Source organism: Grammomys surdaster, unplaced genomic scaffold (genome assembly GCF_004785775.1).
Source record: "Grammomys surdaster isolate TR1022 unplaced genomic scaffold, NIH_TR_1.0 126278, whole genome shotgun sequence".
Taxonomy (NCBI): Eukaryota; Metazoa; Chordata; class Mammalia; order Rodentia; family Muridae; genus Grammomys; species Grammomys surdaster.
The window spans coordinates 8,289,382-8,315,951 of NW_021621078.1; the positions used below are offsets into that span (position 1 = coordinate 8,289,382).

General features: G+C 49.1%; 1 protein-coding gene across 2 annotated transcripts in view; it reads left to right on the top strand.

The window, feature by feature from the left end:
• The first annotated feature begins 10,970 nt into the window (after positions 1–10,970).
• Positions 10,971–26,570, top strand: part of Rap1gap2 (RAP1 GTPase activating protein 2) — a 183,708-nt gene continuing 168,108 nt past the window's right edge. The window contains exons 1-2 of one of the 2 annotated variants that reach the window (XM_028759252.1): positions 10,971–11,054; positions 16,518–16,553. In XM_028759252.1, coding sequence (XP_028615085.1) covers positions 11,011–11,054; positions 16,518–16,553 — 80 coding nt within the window. In that variant the 5' untranslated portion in view covers positions 10,971–11,010. Of the gene's footprint in view, positions 11,055–12,793; positions 12,857–16,517; positions 16,554–26,570 lie in introns of those variants that run through there. The other variant, XM_028759253.1, reaches the window with a different exon arrangement.

Below are 26,570 nucleotides of genomic sequence, written 5' to 3' on the forward strand. Positions count from 1 at the left end.
TCCTGGAACTCACTTTGTAGACCAGAGTTCCACCTGCCTCTGCTTCCCAAGTACTGGGAGTAAAGGCATTTGCCACCATTCCTGGCTTGACTTTTTTTTTTTTTTGAGACAAGATCTTGCTGTACAGCTCCATGATCTCCATGCCTCAGTTCCCCAAATAGCTGAGATTGTAGGAAGACATCTCTGTGCCAGCCTTTGTTGGAAAAAAAATTTTTTTTGAGGCAGTCTCATGTAAACCAGTCTAACCTTGAACTCCAGATCCTTCTCCTTCCACCTCCCAAGTGCTGGGATTTCAGGCTGGAACGTCTGGCTCTTTATTAGATTTTTTAGTATCTGGCTAATGGCATTACTGACGGAATAGTTATGAGCAGTTGGGAAGGCAGCAGGGTCTGGTGGTACAGATTCTCATCCACTTCTGTGGATGAGACAGTGTAGACAACCCCTCAGACCCTTCCTAGTTGTGGAATCTGAGGCTCAAGGGCCAGACTTCTGTTCTTGTTTTTTTTTTTTTTTTTTTTTTCGAGACAGGGTTTCTCTGTGTAGCTCTGGGTGTCCTGGAACTCACTCTGTAGACCAGGCTGGCCTCGAACTCAGAAATCCGCCTGCCTCTGCCTCCCAAGTGCTGGGATTAAAGGCGTGCACCACCACTGCCCGGCTTTTTTTTTTTTTTTCAGACTTCTGTTCTTGTTGGTGCCTCTGGGGCCGTGGCCCAGTTCCCCAGGCTGGAATAGATCTGGTTCACAGTTTGAGAATTGGAACCAATGATACCCAGGAGGGTGCAGGAGCCCCAGAGTGGGCAGGGAAGGACGAGAGAGCAGTCACTTGGAAGCAGGTGCTTGAAGGAGGAGTGGATGCTTGCATTTGGGGATGGCAGATGGTCGTGGGCACTGGTCTGGGCTGTAGTCAGGAAAGGACAGGGCAGGGGGTGGAGGAAGCCTAGAGAAATTGCAGACAAGGCAGGAGATATAGCAGACTGGCAGGAGGTAGCCAAAATGCTGGAGCACAAGGCTGGACAGTGAGTTGTTAGCCTTGGTACCCAGAGTTAGAGGTGTCTGGGACATAGTACAAGCAGGGCCTGAGGGAGAGGGATGGTGGTAGCAGGGCAGGGAAGGAACTGTTGAAAGTTACTTGGGGAGTCCTAGAACATGAGCCAAGCAGACTTCATATGTCAGGGTCTGGCCCCTTCAGCCTCCTCACTTTTCTTTCCCATGTGCTTACTGCTCCTTCTGGGCTGTCACACTCTCTTTGACAGGGGAGGTGCCATCTGTAAACACTTAGGTCCTGTCATGATCTGCTAAAGAAGTTGTGGATGTGCCTTAGCCAGGGCCTGTTACCATGGTACCAGGTGGCCCTGGTAGCCTTACCCTTTCCCATCTCTAAGCAACGTGGCACTCCCTCTAGGAGAGGTCACGCTGTAGGGACGTATCCAGCTGCCTCCTGCTCGTGCACAGACGGCTCAGGCTGACATTACAAAGGTCAGTGCCTCCATCTCTCTGTCTACAGTCAAGGTCACACCCCATACAGGCTGGGGAGGTTCAGCAGTCATTTAAAGACAAGTCTGACTTCTACAATTGAGGGTGGCTTTTGTTCTAATAAGTTTAGTTAAAAAAAAAAAGCTGATGCTGCTGTACCCATCCATTCCTCATCTCTGTCAGGGCTTTGATCTCTCTCCAGTGGGAAATTCTGTTTCATGCCTGATCTTTCCTGTCATTCTGTCCGTGTGTGTGTGTGTGTGTGTGTGTGTGTGTGTGTGTGCGTGAACACATCTGCTTTCTTTGTTTGCTATCACTCTTTAGGGCATCCAGATATGGATAAGGGTTTTCCTGCCCATCTGTTCATGTTGCAAAGCAGCCACGGCTTCGAAGGCAGATGGAACGCCAAAGCCAGGCTTGGGCTTGGAGACCTGAGCCTATGGCAGAGGCTGGGCTGATCCTGCTTTGCCCAGGCTCTGGTTCTTGATATGCACTTTTCTCTTAAGATCAGGTCACCTCTCCTCCATACACTGATTTAGATACAGAATGGAGAGTTTTCTTCTTTGGTCACGATAGGCTGGATGGGATTTATCAGATCTGGATCAGCAGATGGCATCAGGCAGAGTCACCTGCAGGACCTTGGTACATCCAGGGTCAGTGGCTGGAAGTGAACCAGAGTAGGAGGAGAGTGACAGGCAGGCAAGAGGACTGAGGTGTGTGTGTGTGTGTGTGTGTGTGTGTACAGATCTATACTGGGTGCCATTGTGTGTTCTGGAGGTCTTGTAATTGGATCAATGTATAGACATCTCTGTGGCTCCTGGCACGTCACTACCTGCACCCTGCTTGTTCTGTGTACCTTTGTATGAACGTCAGCGACCCGCTGGACGCTCTCCAGGGTCCTGGAGAGTGTGATGGCAGGTAATACTTTACCCCAGCAGGGTTTCTGCCCTTCTTGAAGCTCCCTGTGTGTCCCCCCTCCCCCACCTAGTTCTGCCCTCTCACTGGCTTTCCTTACCTTGTCCTCCCTCTTGCCTTGAGACAGCTGCGTCTCCCTGTTGGGATGTGTGGGTGTCCAATGCCTTTAGGATGGTGCCTGGAGAGGGAGAGTCCAGTCTCCAGCCCCATCCTCCTGAACTCTGCGGGGAGGAGGGGCTTGGGTGGGGAGATGACTCAGAATGGATGTAGGGGTAAGTGGAAGGTTCTGTGTATTATTTTCCACTGGTGAGGCACGTTCCTTCTTTCACCCTGACATACTCCAGTTCTTGTCACCTATGCTGCAGGTGGCAGGCTCTCTGACCCCTGTGCATACTCTTCTTTAATATCTTTGGTTAGTATGGTTCTTTGACAGGAAACAAAGTGGTCTCTGGGTCCTTGGGCTTCCTGCTGGGGTCTTGGTCTCTGCAGAATTCAAATTGTAATTATTGGTATATAGGTCTTCCTGTGCTGGGCTCTGGCCACATGCTCTACATGTGTCAGCTCAGTTATTCCCTGGAACAATCCTTACCTGTGGGGATGACAGTCCTAAGAAGTAGTGTCTCATTGCTGTTTCCTTGTGGAGGTTGCTTCCCCAAGATCACGGGTGGGAAGGGGTGGAGCTGGAACCTGCGCTCGCTCGCTTGGGTTTGTCCTTGACACTGCTTCCTACATCTCTCACTCTTTGTGTCCACCTCTTCTCTGTCATTTCTCCTTCAGGTAGGGCCTTCAGGGTTATGCCACTGAAGCAGGCCTCCCTGGCCAACCGGTCCCCTGTAAATCATACCGATCTACTATATACACCTGCCTGAAGTTATCCTGCCTCTTCACTGCCCATTAGGGCATGGGTGTATCAATCTATTTTCCCAAACCTTCTCAGAACTAGCAGAGCCCAGAACACAGTAAGGATTGAAAAATGAACCAAAAATAATCAACCAACCAACTGACCAACCAACCAACCAACCAACCAAAAACATCTCCCAAAACCCAGAACACAGTAAGGATTGAAAAATGAACCAAAAATAATCAACCAACCAACTGACCAACCAACCTAACAAACAAAAACATCTCCCAAAACCAACCAAATCAACAATAAAACCCTGAAACATTTGATCAATAATGAGCTAGTGACTGGTTAGGCGTGCCTCTGACCTCTGCCTCTGTATCTAGCCCCTTCTTCTGCATGGCCTCTTGCACATCAGGGCATGCTGCAGAAACACCTTGAGAGCCAGCTTGATTGGTTAAAATTCAGGCTCTGCTGCTTCTCTAGTGATCTAATACAGCATATTAGTTACCAGAAGTGTATGGCTTACAATAATGCTGGCATTTATTTTGCCCATAAATCTGCAGTTTGGACAGGGCTCCCCAAGGAACACTCATATCTTCTCTACCTAGTGTCATCTGGGTGATTTAAGGTTTAGGCTTCATTGCTCATGTCTGGCACTTGGTTTGGTGTCACACATGGCTCCTCTCCTCATGTGTATTTATGCTTTCTTTTTGTGTGCTAGTTTATGCTTTTGCCCAGCATGGTGGTTGGGTGAAGGGGCAAGCATCCCAAGAAAACCATGAGGTTTTACCTTGCTTTACCGAGCTCTGGAAGTGGTATAGCATGATTTCCAAGGTACAGAGTCACACACACGTTTTGCCACAGCTCTTGACCTTGAGCATATAACTTAGTCTCTCTGTGCCTCAGTTTCCCCATCTGCTAAGTGAGGCTGTTGTGTAGAAGAGCTCTTCTAAAGATGGGGCTTGTAGAGGGAAGAGGAGAAACTTGAATGGAAAAGGCATTTTTTCTTTGTGTACACGTGCATGCTCATGTGTGTACAGGTACACAAGACGTGTGAATGTACATGCAGCTATATACAAATGTGTAGAGGGTAGGGGTCAACCTCACCTCTTGTTTTATTCCTTGAGTGTCATCCATTTTATTATTATTATTTTTCCTTTGTGAAAGGGCCTGGACTAATCAAGTAGGCTAGGCTGACTTGCCCTAGGGATCTGTCCCTACCTCAGCCCTGAGATTACAAGCACACATCACCATGTTTTTAATTTTTGTTTTTCCCAAAATATAGTTCTGGGGAATGAACTCAGATTCTCATGCTTTCCAGGCAAGCACTTTATCCACTGAACTATCTTTCCAGCTCCCCTCCCCTTCTTCCTCCTCCTCCTTTTCCTCCTTTTTCTCCTCCTCCTTCTTTCCTTTCCTCTCCTTCTACCCACCTTCTCCTCATCATCTTCCCTTCCTCCTTCTCCTTTTTTCCTCTCCTCCGTATTTTCTCACTCTTCCCTCCTCCTCCTCTTCTTTGAGACAAGGTCTTGTCTAAACCTAGGCTGGTCTCAAGTTCACTGTGTAGCTGAAGATGACCTTAAAATTCTGATCCTCTTGCCCCTACCTCCTGAGTGCCAAGACTGCAGGCACACACTATCACACACAGTTTATGTGGTGCTGAGATACAAATCTAGATTTTTGTGTGTGCTAGGCAAGGACTCCACCAACTGAACTGCATTCCTGGCCTGGAAAAGGCCTTTTCTGTCTCAGCTTGTTTAATCTTTCCAAGTTAGCCTTGTTCTCTTCTACGTGACGCCATGAGGGTGGGGCTCGAGATACACTCTGGGCCTGGGTGTGGGTTGAGCCCCAACAGCACCTCCATCTTTATGCAAGAAAATCAAGTGAACTGATCATGAATGTACTGCTTTTGAGCTGCAGCCCCCACCCCGGTTAGTGTCTGGGCAAGCTCCCTGGCTCTCCTTCTGTCTCAGCCACCTGCCTTCACTGGGGTTCACGTTCATCTGCCAGGGAATGGTCCTCCTGCCCAGCTTGCCTGTCCTGGCCCAGGATGTTGATGCTTCTCTTATTGTTATTAGGAAAGTGCATATAGTTGTGATAAGGATTAAGTGGGAAAAAGGAACTTGGGCTTTCCTGGTTCATCAGAAGTTCTCAAGAAATGATTTACACTGGCAGATGTGATAGCACACACCTTGATTCCACGACTCAGGAGACTGAGGCAGGAAGATTGCAAGGGCAGGCCAGCCTAGGCTGCATAATGAGATTCTGTTTCAAGCATGGAACAAATTGGGCCTGGTTAGCTACTTGGTGGAGCTGAGACTTGCTGGTTCACTATTAGTCTGGTCAACTTAGCAAGGATCTGTCTCAAAGGAAAAGGTAAGAAACAAAGAATGAAGGGAAGAAAGAAAGAACTAAATTTATTCTTATTCTTTATAGCTAAAAGGCCCAGGTTGGGGAGTTGAAGTATTTTCTCCATGGCTACATTTAGTGTTGGAACCCAGGCTGGGACCAATCATTCTCACACATGGTGTCCTTGTTGCAACACTGAAGGTTCTTTCTTTCCATCCCTTTCTCCGTTTTGCCAGAGGCAATATGGCTGCCTTCCTAGAAAAGGAAACATGACATCCCACGTTCTCCTTGCACTACCAGAAATTGTACATAGAGGGCACAAGTGTGTACCTTCTGCCTCATCCTGGTGAGCAATGTAGCCAAATGCTAGAAGAGACCTAGGGAGGGTTTAGCTGGATGGAGTGAGCAGGTGGAAGACAAAGACCTAGAAGTATGATCTTTAGTGAGAAGTCCCTCCAGGGAAGTCCCTGGTGTTCAAGTCTACTGAGAGCCAACAGGGCCATCACTGATGATGGAAATGCTCTAGTGAATGTCACTCCAGAATTTCTTACTGGATCAGAGTCATCTGGGGACCATTCTCTGGCTCTACTTCTGAATGGTAAACCAGATAGCCCTTTCTTTCTTGAGCCATGGTATTGCTACATAGTCCAGTTTGGTTCATCACTTATTATATACTCCAAGCTGGCTTTCAACTCAAACTCACAGCCCTCCTGCCTTGAAAGTGCTCTGCTGACAAACTACACCCCCTAGCCTCTAAAGTGATGGCTTCTTTTATTAGCTTGTTTTAAAAGTAATTGTTGTCTGATTAGCAAAAAATGTTGCCTTATTGTTATTTTGAGATGTTTGTGGTGGGATCTCTCACTTCTGTAGCCCACTGCTGTCCACTATGGCACCTCCCTTGGCAGGCCAGCTGTCCTGAACAGATAGGAAGGAACTGTGCAATCAAAGCGTGAATGAGTCTTGCTCTTGTAGCCTCGTTTTCACAAGTGGTCTCTTGCAGTTGTCTCTGTCATCATCTTCTGAACTTGTGCAATGGGACAGGCAGCCCTGGCCCCTAGAAAGGCACACAGGGAAGTGACCTACATTTCCCTAGAGATCTGTGTCTTTCTCTGCTTCTGTCCTCATCTAGCCTGGGAAGGGAGTAAAGGGCAGTTTGATGAAGGTAAACAGATGCCCCAGAAGAAGAAATAATTTGCTTACAGTGGAAGATGAGAAAGTGGAGATGAGATCTGAGCTACCCAGCTCAGCCTGCTGCTCATGACGTGGGGCAGGGCAGAATGGTTGGTCCGCTCAGTGCTTCTTCTTTAGGGGCATCTATTTCCAGGAACTTCCGGTGACTGCCCATCTCTTCGCCCAGGAAGGAGCTTGTCTCACTGTGTAGTCCTCATTTTAAAATATCAATAGCTACAAGGTCTGAGCTGCTCAAGCAGATGACTACACTGCCCCTTCCTTTCCTCCTGTCCTGGGGATCCTGGGGACACAGTGGAGGGAGGGCCTGCTGCTGGGTTGCCCTCCAGTCTCAGGTCGCTCTCCAGTTCCGTTTATGAGAACGCCTATGGGTGGGTGAGTTGCTTGGAGCTCCGCCCAAAGCTGGGGCCCTGACAATTGTCTCTTACGATGGTCCCCTAGGAATACCCACAGGGTCCACCAGGAATGCTGGACCTTGTAATATGTGACCCAAAGTAGACGTGTGTGTGTGTGTGTGTGTGTGTGTGTGTGTGTGTGTGTGTCTAGGATCCTGCTAGGGAGGGATGGAGCCCATCTGGGCAGGAGCTAGGAGGGCTTAGTACTTGCTCTCTCCCATATCATTACTGTTCCATCATGAGCCATACATTGCTTTCAAGGTCTTAGTCTTTCATTCTGTACAATGGGTGCTACATAAATTCTGCATTCCAGTCTTTTTCTCAGTGGCTGGTATTTGGCCTAGCCAAGCTAGGTGGTTAGATCAGTGCTGGCTTATAGTGATCTTCCAGAAATGGGTGTTCCCTTGGCTCTGGTTTGTTCTCATCAGTGGAGGTTGTGGTGGGTGAGTGGGTGGGGGCAGGCAGGCTGGGCAGGCTCACACAGTGCTTCCCTTTTCACTTGGCTCACAATCTTTCCCAGAGAGCTGGGTGGCCTCCTTCTGCCCACCCCACAGAAGAGGAACAAAAAAGGGCAGAATAAGTGGGGGCCGGAAGCTGAAAGGGACTGAGGCAGGGGGCGGAGTCACAATAGGTGATAATTATAGTGGTTCTCATAACCTGTGCCAAGCATTTTTGTTCATCCATAACAGTGTGAGGTTGGTAGCATCCTTCCTGTATGACAGAGAAGAGACCAGAGAGGTTAAGGGACCTGGCTAGGGTCACCTATCTTCAGAGCTTGGGAGCCTGAGGGCTCAGCAGGGGCTAACACAGATAGCTCCAGAATGGCTCTCACCTGCCTCCAGAGCTCTGGTACTTGGTGGAGTCATTCACAAAGGAGCTTCCCTCTGTCGAGGTTTTTACTACGGGGCTGAAGGGACTTTAGGTTCTTCTGGCCTCTCCACATCCCTGGTCCAGATGTCCTTGAGGAATGTAGGATGTTCCAGGTCTCCTCCCTACCAGTGCCCCAGGATGCCGTTGCTTCATGGAGGGTTGGCTGAGTCTTACCAGTGCGCTTTGTGACTCCCAGGAGTTGGAGACTAGAGGACAGAGATTAGCCTGGCCTCAGGCCTGCAATCCACCCTGTCACCGCCCTCATGCTCTGCAGCTGTTTGGGGCTGGACCTGTGTCCTACTTGACTCTGGAACACTTGGTTCAGGTGACCTCAAACTTCCATGTTTCCTTGGACCTGGAGACCTATTATAAGAGCCTCTGTCAACTGTCTCTTCCCCTTGCATAGGTGTGATGGGCAGTGTTCACACATGGTGCATGTGGGTGATGGGGTGTGCCCAAGTCTGGGGCAACTGTCACACCACTCTTTCTTTAACATGTACATGAAAACATACTGATGTGTGCTCGCCTTCAGCTCCTGCTAACTGATGAGAATGGAGACATTTGCACGAGGTATTCTGTTCTCAGTAGACTCACTTGTTACCTACCCCAACCACCCTGGAAACTGTCTAGCTCACCCTGGAGCTTTTGTACCCAGTGAGGTTGCTTGGCGGCCTGCTGCAAATCTCAGACTTGGCTAAGGAAGCCGGCAGAGCTAATAGATGGGCTGTTTGTTGTCTTGCTCATTAAAGCTTTTTCTCAGGACCTTCTCAGTGGTGAGACAGAGGAGGGAAGAGGAGAGGAGAAGAGAAGAAAGATCCAGTTCATAGTGGGTCATTGGCTTCTGACATAGCTGGATAGGAACTCAGACAATGCTCTTAAAACTTGATTCCTGGGCTGGGGAGATGACTCAGTAGGCAAAGTGCCTGCCTTGCAAACTTGAGGACCTGAGTTCAGTCTCTGGCACCGGTGAGGTGCATGTATAAAAAGCCAGGCATGATGCTGTGCATTTATACTCCTAACCCTACTGAGACAGGGACAGGGGGATGGATACCTGGGGCTTGCTGGCCAGCAAGCTTAGCATAATTGGTGTGATTCGGGCCAATGAGAGACCCTGTTTCAAAAGAGGACAATGGTATTTCTGAGGATTGATACCTAAGAGCATCCTCTGGCCTCCACACACACACATGGCCACTTACTCGTGTGCTCACCTGTGTGAGCACACACACACACACACACACACACACACACACACACGGAATTAAAAAATAAGCTTGATCTCTGTGTGCCCGTTTTCTCTGCCATCTTCCTACAGGTGGGCTTCGGTCCCCTGTACTCCTCATAGCCCCAGTCTTCTCTCCTGGAGCTTAGGAAATGATGGAAGAGAGATGGAGGCATTTGTGGGTGTATCTTAGTGTCTACTTAGGTATCTGAGGTTGCTGGGGCCAGTAGAGTAGATGCTGGGCTGGCCAGCCCAGACTGGAATCACTCCTGACCATGGGACTCACTGAGTACACATATTTTTCTCTCTGAAGGAGATTAAAGGGAAACAGGGCAAGTGGGGCCCCCAGAGTGTCCTTGGTACCTGTTGTGGATCTCCTGGTGTGAGATGGGTTCAGGGATGAACTGCAGGAGTTGCTTGCTGGAGTAAGTGTCCAGTAGGAAGCCAGCAAGGTCTGAACTCACTGTGGTTAAACCTTCCTTTCTGGGCTACAAGTGAGCATAAGGGATAGCTTGAACCGAGGATGTTAGGGCTTCTATTGGGAGCCACAGTGGTCTTTAGAGTGGTCACAGGTCACTGGAGGCAACTAGAGCAGCTTCATGTCCTTCTTCATTGCTTGCCATCCAGGACCACCCAACCTACAGTCTGTAGAGTCTGAGATCAAAGGGGCTGTTACCAGAGAACATCACTGCCTTAGCACTGGTGCGGGCGGCTATGAGAACTAGCCAATGTTTCCCACTGAAAAGATGAATTTACTTGTCTTACCTCCTACTTCTGCCTACAGGAATCAGGGAAGTGTTCCCAGCTTGGTCTAGATCCTTAAGAGGCCAAGAAGTGCAGTTTAGTGTGTGTGTGTGTACATACATATATGTGATGAAATAAATAATTCTAGGCATATGAACATTCTGAGTGTGTGGATGTGGCTATTCCTGTGTGCTCACGAACACCCATCTGCATGTTCATGTGTCTAGATGGGTGTCTGTAGGTAAATGAGATGAATGCCCTCATCTCTGTAAAAGTCTGGGTTACTCTACTTGCACAGTGGACATGTGAGTATCTCTAGTGATTGAATGTGAGTATCCCCATGCCTGAGTAGACCTGTGTGTCCTCGGTATATATATATATATATATATATATATATATATATATATATGCATATGCATATGCATGTGTACGTGTGCAGGTGACTATGTGTGCTTTTTCTGTGCTGACATATGTGGATGTATACTTATGTCTGTGTGTACTGATGCATGCAACTATTTCTGTGTAGTGTTTTTTTGAGTGTGTACTGAGCATTGGGGAACAGCAAATTCTCTGTTCTGGACATCTGGGAGTTGATGTGAAGGGTCTTTTGAGACTTTCAGATGGGTCCCTTCTCTCTCAGGCAAGGGTATGGGAATCCTTGGGCCTCCTTTGGTTTCCAGGAAGCTGGGGCAGTGTAGGGCCAGCTGCCAAATGGGGCTGTGGTGCAATCTGCTGGCTGAGCCCCTTCCGGAGCTGTGGGTTCCTCTGGGTGTGGGGAAGCTGCCCTTTGTGACCTCCCTGCCTGCTGTGGTGCCTCCTGGAGTACAGGACACACCTCTAGGCCATGGAGCCTCACCCACAGGAAGCTCAACTTAGGGGGACAGGCGAAAAGGGAGGTGCCCTGCTTGGCGCCCCACCCTGTGGGCTGCCGCCCTGCTGCTTCTCAGCTCTTTCTCTAAGAAGCCCCAGGGACTTCTCTGGGACCCAGGGTTCTACAGCTGTACAGCTGAGACCATGTTTGGCAGGAAGCGCAGCGTCTCCTTTGGGGGCTTTGGATGGTGGGTGACAGAAGGGGTTATGGCAGAGATGAGAGTGGACTTGGAGAAGGGGTCTCACTGGGTAGCTGGGGAGCAGGACTCAGGTTGTGCCTGGCACCTGAGTCTGTGGGAAGCACTTTCAGATGCCAGGTAGACTTGGAGGATCCTGAGAGGGACATCGGAGCCCAAGCTCTGCCTCACTGTCAGAAGCAAGGTCTGCAAGAGATCCAGAAGGTCAGGGTGGCTGGAAGTGTGTGTGGGTGTGAGTGAGCACCTGCAGTTCAATGTGTATGCCCATGCTAGTGTGAGCTCCTATATGTGTATGTGTATCTGTGGTTATTCGTGTGTGTATGTGTGCAAGTGTGATGTGACTGTAATCTATCTGTGCTATGTGCCTGGCTGGATAAACATGTCTTTGAGTGTGACCACATGTGTTCTCTGTTTCAGAGCAAGTACCTACCTTTCTCCCCTGGTATCCTGTATCTATGTTTGCTCCTACTGGGCTGTCATGAGTCTATGTCAGGATACCTGTGGGCCACCTCCTCTCTAGGTGGGTTGTGAGAGTTGGGGCAGATATGTCTTTAAAGTTTGCCATTCTTTCTGACCCACTTTTGCTCCATCCAGCCCTGCATCCAGCCTTTTGCTCTTAGGCACCTTTTGCCTCTAAGCTGTCTGTCTTCCCAGATGCAGAAAGTAGGGTCTGAAGTCAAAGGCTTGTCTCACCTCAGCAGCTGTATGCAGCCCAGCTGGGAGTGCAGCCTAATGGCTCTCCTTATCAGTTTCCACTCAGCTCCTGGGCCTAGGGCTTTGTCACACTGAGGGTGTCTGGGGTCCTGACTGGAATGATGGTTGGCATTGGTGGGGCTGACAGGAAGGTTGGGGAGACACAGAAGGTTTTTGGGAGGTGATGGGCTTTGTTTTTCCAGTCATTGATTGTCTCCTGGCTTGGTCTTTTCTTTTTCCCCTCTTTGAGAACTCTTTGCCATCCATTCTCTTGCAGGAAGGGATTCTGGTCACTCTGCTTGGCAGATGGGACAGTGAAGATAAGAGGATGCTAGGGTGGTAGGGTGGTGTCTGCTCACAGGCTATCCCCAGTGCTGGGGTAAGGACTATTGTCCTGATGGAGGGTCTGGGTTTGATTCACACAGTCTGCTTCCTGCTCTGGGAGGGGTGTGTGACGTTAGCCTGGGATCACTGCAGGCCAGGGCTTGGGTAATGGGATCTTGTTCTCCCAGACTCACCTGTGAAGTGTGGCTCATGCAGAGGGCCTGTCATCAGAGAGCTTGCTTTGCAAGGCTTAGGTCTTAGTCTGTGTTTTAATTTATCCAGTGTTTAATTTATCCAGGTTTGTGTGTGCAGGCACACATGTGTGTGAGTGAACAGATATGTTGAGATCAAAAGACACCTTCAGGTGTCATTCCTTGGTTTGTTGATTCGTTGTTAAAGCTGTCAGTCTGTTAGTCCTCTCCATAGGGATGTACGTGACCACGTGACCATGGCAGGTTGAGTCACTACAGAATCTCTGCTCCTTTAGCTGTTGTCCATGCTCCCCCTCCCTTGGGATACCAGCTCTGGCCTTGTGGTCTCCCGACCTTCCTCTTGCACAGTCCTTCCTTTTGTTTACTTGAGTTCTTCCCTGCCCCCTAGTCTTGCAAGGCTCTGTCACTTTATTTTTCTTTTTTGTTTGCATAACCCAGGGAACCACGAATCCTGCCTAAGCCGGTTGTCTCACTATCACCCAAACACGTTCTGAATCCAAATACAAAGAAGACATCTGGTGCGGTCTTACACGTTGGCTAGTTTTCCCTGGATTTCTGTCTTAGGTACTGTTGCCTTCCTAGATTGAAGGGCAGCCTCTGAAGTAGATGGTTGGCGGTGGGTTTCCTGTTCCTGGTAGTTCCTGTGTCATTCATGATGGATGGTGGTGCTCTTCAAGCAGCCAAACACGAAGAGTCCATTTATTTATTCTTTTACGTTTGGGACAGGCTCTCTCATTGGTTTGGTCCTCATTGACTAGCCTAGGCTGGCTAGCCGGAGAGCCCAGGAGCTCCCCTCTTCTCTGCCTCCCCAGCACTGGGTTAATAGTGTGTGCCCTCACCCCTGACTTTTTTTTTTTTTTTTTTTTTAATGTATCTTCCAGGGCTCCAGCTCAGGTATTGAGCTTACAAAGTAGGCACTTTAATAGTTAAACTCTCTTCCCAGTCACTACTGTTTTGATTTTTTTTTTGTCTAGACCCTCACAAGTAGTAATTCTGTGCATCAGATTGCTCTAGAGCCCCCAAACAAAGCTGGCTGATGGTTTAAACCTGGCCAGTTGAGGGAGGTGACACAAGTGTGTCACCCACAGCTGCCTCAGAGGCAAAGACAGCAGTGGGGAGAGTGACCTAGTCCAAGGAACTCTATGTGTTAGCCACATTGTCCACTAAACTGGATTCTTGGGTGACAGGTCCGATTCTATTCACTCACCAGGGGAGTAAGGACTCCCCCCAACCCCCTGTATGTCGAATATACTTAGCAGATGCTATTGGGATAACTGGGGTGTTTCCAATGCTATGATGGGGTGAGACCCATTGAGTCTGGAGTGATACGAAGGACTTTTCATAGAGTTAGGTTAGGAAAGAGGGCTGGACTGCAGTGTAGTGATCATCTGACCACAGCTGGCAGCTGGGAGGGGATGCAGCTGACTGAGGGTATGGAATTCTGGATCCCAGGTCCAGACAGCGAGGTTGATCTCAGATGGAGTTCCAAAGGCTCCATTTGTAGTCAAGGCAGAGAGCCAGTGCCATCAATGCGGTCATGGTAAAATGAGTGGGGTGCTTCAGGGGACAGAGGAGCTGGGGACTTGGCTTCCTGAAAGGACCAGCCCCTGCCTCACAGCCTTGCCCAAACTCCAAGCTCCTAGGGCCACACTATAGCTTGGGAACCCTGGTGGACAGGCTGCTGCATGGGACAGATGTGGGCACAGGGACCAGCATGGTCTGCTGTGGTGAGGATGCCTGTCTAACCAGGCAGAGGTTGGGAGGGCACATAGGAGGGCGGGACTTAAGAGCTGCCTCCACCTCAACTACTGGGGAGCTCTGAGAGCACAGGCTTTCCACTCTGGGCCTCACTTTCCCCAGATGTCAGTGGGGATCCCTGCTGTAGCAGAGGACTGTGAGAAGAATTAAGAGATTCCTCGGGAAGATGTAGGATGTATGGACTTGTTTTCATTGGGTGGCTCTGGCTATGAGTGTGACGGCAGAGCAGGGGGGATTCTGACAACTGCATGGATATGGGGGTCTGTTAGGTTGAATGGGAGGGCAGAAGGGCCTGCCTTCAAGGTGGAAACTGTAAGGAAAGAGCCCAGGTAGGGCCTGAGGAAGGGACAGAGAGGGACAGAAGCCACATGCCCTGGTATTATAGCTGGTTTTGCTGTTAGGGACTGAGATGAGATACTGGAGGATCCTCAGAGAAAGGGGATCCTGCTCTCTACTGGGGAGCTCTAGCACAGCCCAGAGGTGAATGCCAGCCTGGGATGTCTGGGCATCTACACACTCGCTGTGTAGACCCCTTGCCTCTCTGCCTTTTTTCCCCTGAGAGTCTGCCTGTGGGAAGGAACTGGGCAGGCTGGGGCCTGAGTGAACTTTCAGGGTGCCAAGCATCTTAGAGGTACTGGTGAGGGTAGGGTAGTGGCACTGATGATAGTAACACTGATGGTGGTGGGGACAATGGTGGTGATGGTGACATTGAAGGTGGTGGTGGCTCTGGGGAGACACTGATATTGATGGTGATTCAGGTGATGACATAGTGGTAGTGGTGAAACTGGGCATGGTGGTGATGACACTGGTTGTGATGGGGTTGTGACAGGTGTTGATGACATTGTAATGGTAGTGACACTGGTGTGATATGAAGTGGGGACTGGAGTGACTAATGTTGTCATGTGACTTAGATGCTGATTGCTAGTGACGGTTCTGACACTGGTGTGATGGTGACAAGGTGGTGATGACACTGTCAGTGACAGTGGTGACATTGGTTATGGAAGTGACTTGGGTGGTGATGACTATTAAGGGATGGTGCTGGCACCAGTCACAATGGTGACACGGGTGAAGTGACCTCTGGTCAATAAAAGACTTCTGCAAGGAGAACATGGCCCACTGTGTCTCCGATGGGGGAAGGGACCTCCGTTTCCAGCCATAAGGGCTGGCATATGTGGGGGTAAAAATAGAACCTCACACACTGCCTCCTTTGCCAGAGAAGGAGGTGCAGGCAGGGCCGGGGAGCGCTGCTGTGCCTCTGCAGCCAACGTGCTCTTCCCTGCCCCCAGCTGTAACCAACCTGCGGCTCTCCTTAGTCTGCTGTTGGCTTCTGACCTGGCTGAGACAGGCGTATTCCTGTGGCCAGGGTGCTTGTATCTCCTGTGGCATCTACACAGAATATTGAGAGTTCTAGAGCACCGGTTCTCAACGTGTGGGTTGAGACCCCTTTGGCAAACTTCCATCTCCGAAAATATTCACAGTATGATTTATAACAGTAGGAAAATTACAGTTAAGAAGTAGAAATGAAGATAATTTTATGGTTGGGGAGGTCACCACAGCATGAGGTGTATTCAAGGGTCACCCTGGTCTAGAGTCAGATCTGACCAGAGATTTTATTCCTTTGAAGCCTAGTTTCCATCTCTAAAATGCAGAGCATCCTGGTACCTTTCTGCTCCAGTTTCATCTTTGCTGCCGTGACAACACCCTGACAAGAGCACCTTTAGGGGAGAAAGGATCACCGAAAGAAGTCAAGGCAGGAACATGAAGGCAGGCTGGCTTGCTGCTGCACACAGCGTTATCTCGGACCAAGGAACTCATTTCACAGTCAAAGAAGCATGGCGGGAACCATGAGGGATGCTGCCTCTGGCTGGCTGGCCGGCAGGCTTAGGCATAATTATTTTTGTTTTATTTTTAATGATATGTATGTGCCTGTTGGGGGAGGGTATGTGCATATGAATGCAGGTTCCCACAGAGTGTTAGATGTTCTTGGATCTGGAGGTGTAGGTGGTGTAAACCCCCAGTGTGGGCCCTGGGAACTAAACATGAGTTTCTGGAAGAACAATATGTATGTTTAACTGCTGAGCCATCTTTTCAGTCCTCAGCTAACTTCCTTATACAGTTCAGGACTTCCTGCCTAGGTTATAGTGCTGCCCACAGTGGGCTGATGCTTCCTACATCAATTATCAATCAAAGCCATTTTCCAGAGAAATGCTCACAAGCCAAGCTAATCTAAGTAATTCCTCAGCTGAGTTTCTCTTTCTAATTAGTTTTTAATTGTATCAGGTTAACAGTTAAAGCCATCCAGGAAAGCTTCCCATATAAGTATGTGTGGTCCAGTTTCTCATAGAACTGAGACTTCCTTTCCTGCACTGGAAGAAAATTTGTCTTGTAACAGCTTTCCCTGTAAGACAGATGCAGATGAGAGCCTGCATCCCCACACTGACTGAAGCCCTTTCATTTCTCTTGGCAGGATCGACAAGACCATGTTGGCGGGTCTGAAGGTCAAGTAAGTAGCCTCTTTCAATTCTTTAGAGGTCAGAAATGACAACAGATTCAAGTTCCTTGCACCCTGAGACTTGGTCTGTCCATGTTGTATGTAACAGTTGGATGCTGTGTACTGCAGGTTCCAGGCTTGGCTGAAGGGGCTTCTGCACTGGAGGAGTCTACATGGGCCTCTTGAGTCCTGGGATGTCCAGGGAAAGGCAGAGGCATGATTGGTAGAATCAGGGACAACGTGGTGGCAATGTGACTAGTGGCTATGACCTTCAGGCCACACATTTATTGATAAGAAAGATGAATTTTCTATTATTTACATTTTTATGTGAAGCCCCAATGCCTAGAGGGCATCTTTCTGACATTATCCATCTATTTGAAAAACTATGATGTGATGCCCTAACCTCCTTTTAAGATTATTGCTATTTCATTCTATGTGTATGAGTATTTTGCCTGCACGTGTGTCTGTGTACCCCATGTGTGTCTGGTGTCTGCAGAGGTGTAGGATTTCCTGGCAGTGGAGTTTTGGATAGTTATGAGACATCATGTGGGTTCTGGGAATCAAACTTGGGTCCTCTGGAAGAGCCAAACCACGGAGCCATCTCTGCAGCCCTAGAACCTCTTCAAACATCATTGGCATGTGTGTGGGATCAGCCGGCCATTGAGTCATCTGTAACTGACTGGTCATCCTGGTGAACCCAGCCTGGGGGCTCCCTGAGACTTCCACACCACAAGTCTCGGGCCTGGGCACTGAAGGCCTAGGTCTGACAGGCGGTTGCTGGCCTATGTGGGGAGGGTGAACAGAGGCCCCCCTGTCTTGAAGCTGCTGTCCTCCCTTCCCTTACCCCTCACTCTTTTCCCCTTTCTGTTCTGTGGACTATTTGATCATTATCCTCTCTTTTTTCTCTTGAGTCTTACCCAACTTTAAGAACTTTCCATGTGCACTCCTCCCTTGGGTTTGCTCCAATTGAATGAATTGAAAAAGAAGAAAATTCTAGAAGAAAAAAAAGCATTGATTACTACTGAAGATATTTTTTCTGCCACATGTGGATTAGGTTGTGCATGGAAATTTGTGCAAAGGTTCAGCAGAAACACGCAAAGCCCTGGGTTCATTTAGCAGAATGCACACATGCATGCATGCACGCATGAATGCACGCAGTTCAACATGCTCCTCTGGTCCTCCCTGCTCTAATCTGGCTAAAATGAACCATCTGGTTGCCAGTGTTGACCTCCCTTGGTACAGGTGCCAGGGAAAACCAACCAGACTTGAGGGTTGGCCTGTAAGGGGGTAGGGTCAGAATAGAAGGCCTTCCTTCCATTTGGTCTGTCAGTTCCAGAAAGATTTGAGGTTGGTGTGCAGGGCTTGGGGCTAGATTTTAGTCTCGCCACAGAGTTGAGGCCAGAGAGGCCACGAGGCATTCTTGGTTTCTAAAGCTGTTCTTGATCTGGGGCAGGATGATGAGTTCACTGTGGAGCACGGTGTGTGCACCGGTGGGACCCAGTTCAGGGCAGGTTGTTTAAGCGGTACGCGGAAGTCCGGGCTTCATTTCCTTTTGTTTTGCTTTATTTTGTTGGTGGTGCTAGGAATTGAACCCAGGAGCTTGTATATGGCTCTCCCATCCTAGGCAAGCGCTCTCCCACTGAGCTCTCTCCAGCCCTTTTTAATTTACTTTATTTTGTAGGTGGGGAAGAGGGGCACATGCCATAGCACTCCTGCGACAGTCAGAGGACAGCTTGCTGGAGCCAAGTTGTTCTTTCACCATGTGGATTCTTGTGACTGAATTCAGCCTCTCAGGTGTGGCAACAAGTGCCTTTATCCATGAGCAATCTTAATGACCCTGATTTTATTTCAAAAATATTTTATTTTATTTTATTTTATTTTATTTGTTTTTTTTCGAGACAGGGTTTCTCTGTGTAGCCCTGGCTGTCCTGGAACTCACTCTGTAGACCAGGCTAGCCTCGAACTCTCGAACTCAGAAATCCGCCTGCCTCTGCCTCCCAAGTGCTGGGATTAAAGGCGTGCGCCACCACCGCCCGGCTCAAAAATATTTTAAGTGTGTATGTGTATGTGTGTGTGTGTGTGTGTGTGTGTGTGTGTGTGTGTGTGTGTGTACATGGGCAGAGCCCAGAAGACGGCATAGGATCTCCTGGTACTGGAGTTATAGGTGGTTGTGAGTTTTGTGGGTGCTGGGAATTGAACTCAGGTCCTTTAGAAGAGCAGCCAGTGCTCTTAACCAAGGTGCCACATCTCTAACTTTGTTCTTTTTACTTTGTAAAATGTGACACAATATCTCATTAAGTTGCCCAGACTGGCCTTGTATTGCATTAACCTTTCTTGGGGAGCTGTGAACAGGGGTCTGTTTACCCCAGGTAGGGCACCAATGATAGACCAACGAAATGACTTCATGCAAGCGGAGCTTGGTGGACCAATGAGTTGAGTTGGGGTAACTCTCAGGATCATGGCTGAGGGGTTACACAGAGTGTGGACATCTTACTGGTCACTATGCTGCCCAAGAAGGGTCCTCCCTCCCTAGCAACTGTTAGCTGCTTGTTTATCCTTCTGGGGGAGGGCGTGTACTGCAGATCCTCCACTGCTTCCAGCACCCTCTCTCCCCCTTATGATAGACTGCTTTTTAGCCCAGTCCTGTGAGTGTCCCCTGTGGATAATCAGAGATGTTAGGACAGCTGTGGTCAGGGGTCTGGAGTTCAGAGAGAGCAACATCTTGAGTCTGTAATCTTTCTGCCTCAACCTCTCCAGCAAGGTTACAGGTCTATACCTTTATCTTTTGGCAACCTGTCATGTCTGGCTTTTCCCAAGCTTCCCAGGGATATATCTGCATGGTAAGTGAGGTGTGAGGTGGTAGGCAGGGCTGTTGTGGAGTGGAGACATGGTTTTGGGGGCTGTCCTGAGAAGCATTGACTGCACTTAAAATGGTATATGGAGTTTACTTCAGTAAACTTTTCTTGTTTTTTGAGACAGGGTTTCATGCAGTCCAATCTGACTTCAAACTCTCTATGTAGCCTATAAATGAATTATTCTTAATATAAATGCAGTAAATTAAACCGGTGGCTATACTTCTTTACCTTATGCTAGTCCCCAATAAACCTACAGAGAAACCAAGATTTATTTAAAACTATACCTCAATAGCTGAGCAGTTAAATGATCTTCCTTAACCTCCTATGTTAATCCGACCACCTCCCAGCCCTATCCCGTAATACTTGCACATTATTGATTGATGTTATTGATTGATCTGGCTCTCTGGGCTTTGGGCTTCAGTGTTCCTGTGATCTCTTTGTGGATGCCTTCCTCATGGCTCCCATTCCTCTACCCTTCGGGCTGATCAGTCTCCCCCTTTCCCTCGCTCCCCCCTCTGGTTGGTGGGCATCCTGCCCTATTCTCTATTGTGCCCAGCCATTAGGTGATCAGCATTTATTGACCAGGCAGAGAATAAATGGTAAGACTTGTTCACACAAACTTGAGACAGGAGATTCTTGGTATAAGCATTACAATGTTGTGCCTGGATTGAAACAAGATGTGAAGGCAGAGAGATCAGCATTTGAATAACACAAGGGTAATATTAATATTACACAGTGCACAAAAACATTATACCTATATTAGCCAGAACTGGCCTTGAACTACTGATTCTCTTGCCTTCATCTCCCAAGTCCTGAGATTACAGTGTGTGTCACGTGCCCATTTTATCAATAATGCTTTTTTAAAAAAGAGAATCTAATTAGCCTAACCCTTTGTGGGTTATATAGCCATGATCCAATCAGTTTTGACAAAGAGATGGCTATTTCTCTAGGTTGGGGTGGGGGATATTTGTTCTTAGGATAGGAAGATGAGAAGACACTATAAGAGGTCATGTCCAGTCCTTACTTGACGTGGGACTAAAAAGATCTGATCGTATCTTGCTCTTCCTTCTCTTGATAATATAGGTTCACTGAATTCTGAAGATGTGTTTTTAGGCTGTGGCTCTGCTTTATGACAGGTCAAGTGAGCAGTCCAATTCATGCTGCAGGGCCTCCTCCAGGATCTAAGACTTTCTGCTTCTGCCTCTGCTGGCTGAAGCATCCTTCCTCCTGCAGCCTGTTCTCTGCTCTGCAGCAGACACTCCTAGCTTGTGGTCTGTGTGCCTTGATTTCCTCGGCTCACTCCCCAGGGACCTGGTGTCACTGACACAGAGATAGTCCTGGAGGTGTCCCTGAGGCAGGTAGATCTGAAGCTAAGGTCTGCCCCGTGGGCACTGAGCATTGAGATTTTATCACTTGCTGTCCAGAGGCTTTCCAGCCATTGTGTGGAGAAGGGACCTTTGCATTTGGCATTAGAGAGATGGGAAGAGGGCAGGAATCTTGTTCAAGGTCATCAGCAAGTAAGGCATGAAGGTGGAGTTTGAATCTTGTATTTTGTTCGGAGGGTAGAGCTGTGTGTTCTCAGCCCATATCTCCTAATCAGGGATTGTGTCTAGAGTCCTTAGCCACAAAATATTCTACCTTATAGCACTAAGCTCCTGGTGCCCACCTCCTTGGCAGAGGCTCAGACTGAGAAGGGCCTATGAAGCCTGCAGGACGAGGCCCCACAGAGGCTAGGACTTAACTATTGTTGGAGATAGGAACATGGGGCTACACAGGAACATGGAAAGGGGGTGACGGCAGTACCATGCAGGACAAACAAGCTTGAGTTGTGGGTTGGCAGGCCCAGGTTCTAGACCTGGGCTAATAAATGGGCAAGTCAGTAACTCCTCTGGGTCTATAAAATGGGAGAGCTGGATCACGAATGGCCTGCTCCTTCCTAACTTTAACATGCTAGCCACATGCATGGCTTAAGCCCCTCCCCCTTTTCAATGGTGGGACCAAACCCAGGACCTGTTCATGCAGGGCAAGTTCTCAACCACTAGGTCACATTCTAGTCTTGCCTTATGTCCTTTTGTATGTTTTGGGGATGTGGGGACCAGAATGATGGATGGCAGTTGCTCTCTGCTGAGCAAGTAGATATGCATGCTTTAAAGATGTCCTCTTCGGATCCCCAAGGCTGGACATTGGGCAGGCACTGAAGGAGATTCTCAGTATAGGTTTACTGAATGATGAAACTGGATCATACGCTTATCCCATCACAAGGAAATAGGATCCTAGATAGAAATAAAAAGGCAGAGTCAGGCAGAGGGGTGCAGGTGGAGGGATGGAGATGGAGGGGAGGCAGAGGCAGGCGGAGGGGTGCAGGTGGAGGGATGGAGATGGAGGGGAGGCAGAGGCAGGTGGAGGGATACAGGTGGAGCAGGAGGCATAGAGGTATGTGGATAGATACAGGTAAAGCAGTCAGCGTGGAGGAGTCCCCCATCTTCAGGCTGCTATGAGAGCTGGCTTAGGACATAGTAACTGAATCATAGTCAGCCTACTTTCTCACAGAAGAAATCCCCAGAAGAAGTACTCTCAACCCTGTGTGTGTGTGTGTGTGTGTGTGTGTGTGTCTGTCTGTCTGTCTGTCTGTCTGTCTGATGCATGGCTCTGGTCACCTGAGATGACTTTTGTGCCCAGGGACAGCCACAGCAACCAAATGAGCATGAGCTTGGGTGAGGACCAGTTACTGTTCCTGCTGGGAATTGTCATGCTCAAATGCCCAAATCTGAGTCTATTATCTCGTAGGAGAAAGAACCTAATTGAAGATTGGAAAGATAGATGGCCCAGCAGTTAAGAGCACTGGCTACTTTTCTAAATGACCCTAGTTCAGTTCCCAGCACCCACATGGTGACTTACAACCATCCTTAACTCCAGTTTCAGGGGATCCAGTGCCCTCTTCTGGCCTCTCAGGTACCAGACACATGGAGTGTGCATATATACATGCTGGCAACACATATTTTTACATAGAATAAAAATAAATTAATCTGCAAAACCAGAGCCCAACTGCATACTTGATGGCTCACTCTTGACCCCTTGAAATGATATGTTAGGCAGACTGGTAGCACATGATGGCCTGAGTACAAATTTGTCCTTGAATTTCTTCCTTGAGAGAGGGAAGCAGAGGTCTGGCTTGGGGTGAGCATGCTTTGGTTTAGCCTTAGGCAGCCATTGCTATTCTGAGTTGATGATTTAAGGAGCTAAGGGTTCAAGTTCTGTTAGAAAAAAGATGGGTACACAGATGGAGACAGGCAGTATGTCAGTGCAGCTAACCCTGGCCACCAGCACTCCTGAATGTAGCCACTATAGACACTGTACAGGATAGGGCATACCACCAGTTGGAAGTGCTGTTTCTTGCGTTGTCACAGCTCTCTACACACTCCTCCCCTACCCTTTTTGGAAACAGAGTCTCATCATGCAACCTTAGTTAGTCTGAAACTTACTGTATAGACCAGGCTGATTCAAGATCACAGATTTGCCTTTCCCTGCTGTCTGAGTGCTGATGTTAAAGATGTGTGCATCGTGGTACTAGTTGTTGCTTTTGTTTTTCTACCAAGACTTCCACACCAGTCTGTAAGAACAATGTACAATCTAGGTGATTTATCTCTGCAGACACCTGCCCTCTTGGTTCTCATGGTGCCAGCCCGTCACAATGTCATCAGAGGGGAAAGCTAGTAGGGCCAGGGCTTGATTGTCTGGGTCCCAGTGTGTGTTTCCAGCCTCTCCAGAGAGCCCATTTCTCTGCAGGCGACCATTGATCCCTACTTAATGGCTCTTCTCATTGGTCAAGGGTCATGATCAACAGTTCATTTCTCCACTGGCTGGCAGATCTTTATTTACTGTGGGTTACAAGAATCTTTAGGTTACCACAAGGATGTTCTAGAATTTTCTGCAGTTGACTCAGCCTAGCTCCAGTCCTACACACCTAGAACATTTGTAGAGGGTTTCCTGGGCTTGTCAAAGATATGAGGAACTCAGTGTTTTGTGTGGAGATGATTGAGTCAGTTCAGCCAACATCTATTAGCACCTTCATTCCAAAGCCACTGCCAGGCCAGGGATGGTGAGGGGACGAGAACAGGGGTGAGAAGACAGTCTGCCCATGGCATCTTACAGCCCCATAGGGAGAGCACAGACAGGTTGCCATGGAATGTAGCAAAGGTTCTCACTTGCCCTCCCCTTCCAGAGACAACAGGCTTAGGCCGTCTCTAAGGGTATGTGAGGTCAGTGGTCCAGCGGGGGAAGAGAGGCTTGGTGCTGCATCACTACATCTTGAAGGCACTGAGGTGTGAGGCAGCGTGGGTAGGAGGACCTGGGAGCTGTTGTTCTTGCCAGACAGGAGACTGGCTGGTTGGGCTGCCGGTAGAAGTGAGGCTGGGCTATGGGAGAACTTGGCCACAAGGAGAGGGCTTTCAGAAGGAGTGAGAGTGGTTAGGTTCAGATACTTCATAGCTTGCAGACCAGAATGGGGTAGTTAGGACTAGAGAGAGTGAGCCCTGGGTGGACGCGGGTCTCCTTTGTAGAGTGGGTCAGTTTCAGGGAAGCAACAGGACTCTGGGTAAAAAAATCTCTCTGTCTTTCCTATTCTTTATCCTGTGTTGTTTGGGGTCCAGAAAGTTATACGCGCCAGCCAGTAGAAGGGAATAGAGAAGGAGGGGGTGGAGGGCTAGAGGAGCTGGTTTGCGGCAGGGAGTCAGAGGGCAGTGCCCTCTCTGTGGCCCTGCAGGCACAGTGGGGTTATGTTTACTCTGGCCTTCCAACCTAACTCAGCTTCTGGTGTGCCTTCAGTGGGTGAGCTCCAGGTGGGCTCCTTGTGCCTGGCAGTTGGTGCCCAAGCTTGCAGGGAACTATTGGGGAGTCCTTTATTTCTATGTCCAGTGTCAGACCTGGGCCATTAGTTTCTTTAGGATGGGCCCTGAGTGTGAATAGTGTGTGTGTGTGTGTGTGTGTGTGTGTGTGTGTGTGTATGATCACCAATGCAAGTGGACATGAGCTTAGAGGGCCCATGTGGGTGCCTGTGTGGTGCCTTTTTTGGCTTTAGCAAGTTCCTATGGTAACCACGATCATGTCTGTTTTGGGATCTGAGTCTGGGGCGGTGTGAGTGGCTACCAGGAGAAGCAAGGCAGGCGGGTGCTTAGCTGGCAATTGGGCTGTGTCCTGATTTTATTGCCAGGCACTGGGGATGCACCCGGAGGTGCTATTTGCTAGGTGGCAAGTTCTGCAAACTCTAGGGACCTGTGTGCACCTAATCTCATCCTGACCAGTCCCATCATGCCCAGGAAGCTCTGGTGAGTTCATGTTCTGATTTTCGGGTAGTGGGTGGCTACTGATGGCATTAAGTTCTAGGGACTGGGGCACCTTCTGAGGTGGGTGTAGGACAGCAAAGAAAGACTCAACTGATACTTGGATCCTGGGGAGGGTGTCTTCTATCTGGCTAGTGGAGTCGTGGAGTGGGACGGACAGAGTTAACTGTGTCAGTGGGAGAGGTAAGGACGGATGCAGGAGGGCGGGTTGGCTTGCTGGTGGCCTGCCACTCTTGGCTCAATTCTCCCTTTAGTCTCCTTTACCCTGCTCACTTTCTGGAAGCCTTGGGGATCTCGACAGTTCTCTCAGGCCCTCAGTTCTGCTAGGCCTGGATGGGACACTCTAGATCCTGTGGAAGGAAGAGGAAGGAAGTGGACAATCTGTGGTTTGTCTGAACTATTGAGCCTCCCTGGAAAGCAGAGTCCAGAGCATCATTCCAGGGAGTCCTGAGGAGAAGAAGGAAGCCATCTCAGGAGAGGCCCTAGATCTCAGATTCCTAGAGGCTGGGGGCTTGAAACAAGCAAGGCAAACTAGCCATATCATGAATTCCCTCTGCCCCGGAAGCTAGTCTGTCAGGTTAAGCTTGGTTATCTCCAGTGTCGGAGTGCTCATGACATTTTTAAGGGTGCCTGGTTTGTTAGAATATAGTTCTGCTTGCTCACTGTTTCCCCATTAATTTCACTTCGCATCTCTGAAACTGCCATTGCATAACCAGTTTTTTCCCTCCTCCTCGACAAAGCTAACCCCCTTTCCTCCTGAGAGCTCTCCGGTGCTCAGAAGTCATGGCTTATCTCTTCTCTTCTCCTGGCTGACCAGCCTGGAACCTTCTCTGTACTCTGGGTTTCTCAGTGCCTGTACTGGGTTTTGTTGGAAGTTTTCTAAGCAGTCTGCCTCAGCCCCACAGATACGAGGCATGATCTTGCTAAGCTGCCCAGGGTTGCCTTGAACTTTCGATCCCCTTGCTGCAGCCTCTGTAGTGCCCAGACTGGCCTTGCTAATCTTACTGCTACAAGAGCTGCTTGGCAAGCTATCAGAGATCTGGAGTTTGGCAAAGTCTGGACAACTAACCTATGAGCTAAGAAAGCAGATGGGCAGGCTTTGGGTTTACCTGTGGCTGACCTTGGCCTTGATGTGCCAACCCCTAGCCTCTGTTCTCCCTTCTGTGGCTGATTCCCCAATCCCTATCCTCGGGTCGCCTTTCTCCTTTACAGCTCTTGTCCCCTCAGTTGGCTGCCTGATCATTTCCGGCTCTGTTCCCAGACTTGTTCCCTCCCAATTAACCTTTCTCTTTTTCATATCCAGTGCTTCCTCCCTCTCGGGGCTGAGAAGCCTCTGACTCATGTAGGGCTGGTCCTCCTGTCTCCTAATTCAGACCCATTATCTCCTGCCCAGACAGTGATGGAAGCTGGGAAGTTAATCTCCTCCCCCCTGTCTCTGCCAGTGTGATCAAGTCCTCATCTCAAAAGCCACTTAACTGTTCTTGTCCGGAGGGTCAGATGTAGGTCTACAGACTCCTTTAGTGCTTGTCCCCAGGAGCTGTTGTGGGGTCAGTCGGCCCCCGTCTCTGGTGGGGGTGAGGTTGGTAGTCATGGTTCTGTGGAGCTTGCTGGGACTTCTCTTTGTGGAATGTTCACCAACTGTCTTAGGCTCACCACCGGTTGTAAGATCCTTGCTTTCAGCCGGGCGGTGGTGGCGCACGCCTTTAATCCCAGCACTTGGGAGGCAGAGGCAGGTGGATCTCTGAGTTCGAGAGTTCGAGGCCAGCCTGGTCTACAGAGTGAGTTCCAGGACAGCCAGGGCTACACAGAGAAACCCTGTCTCGAAAAAAACCAAA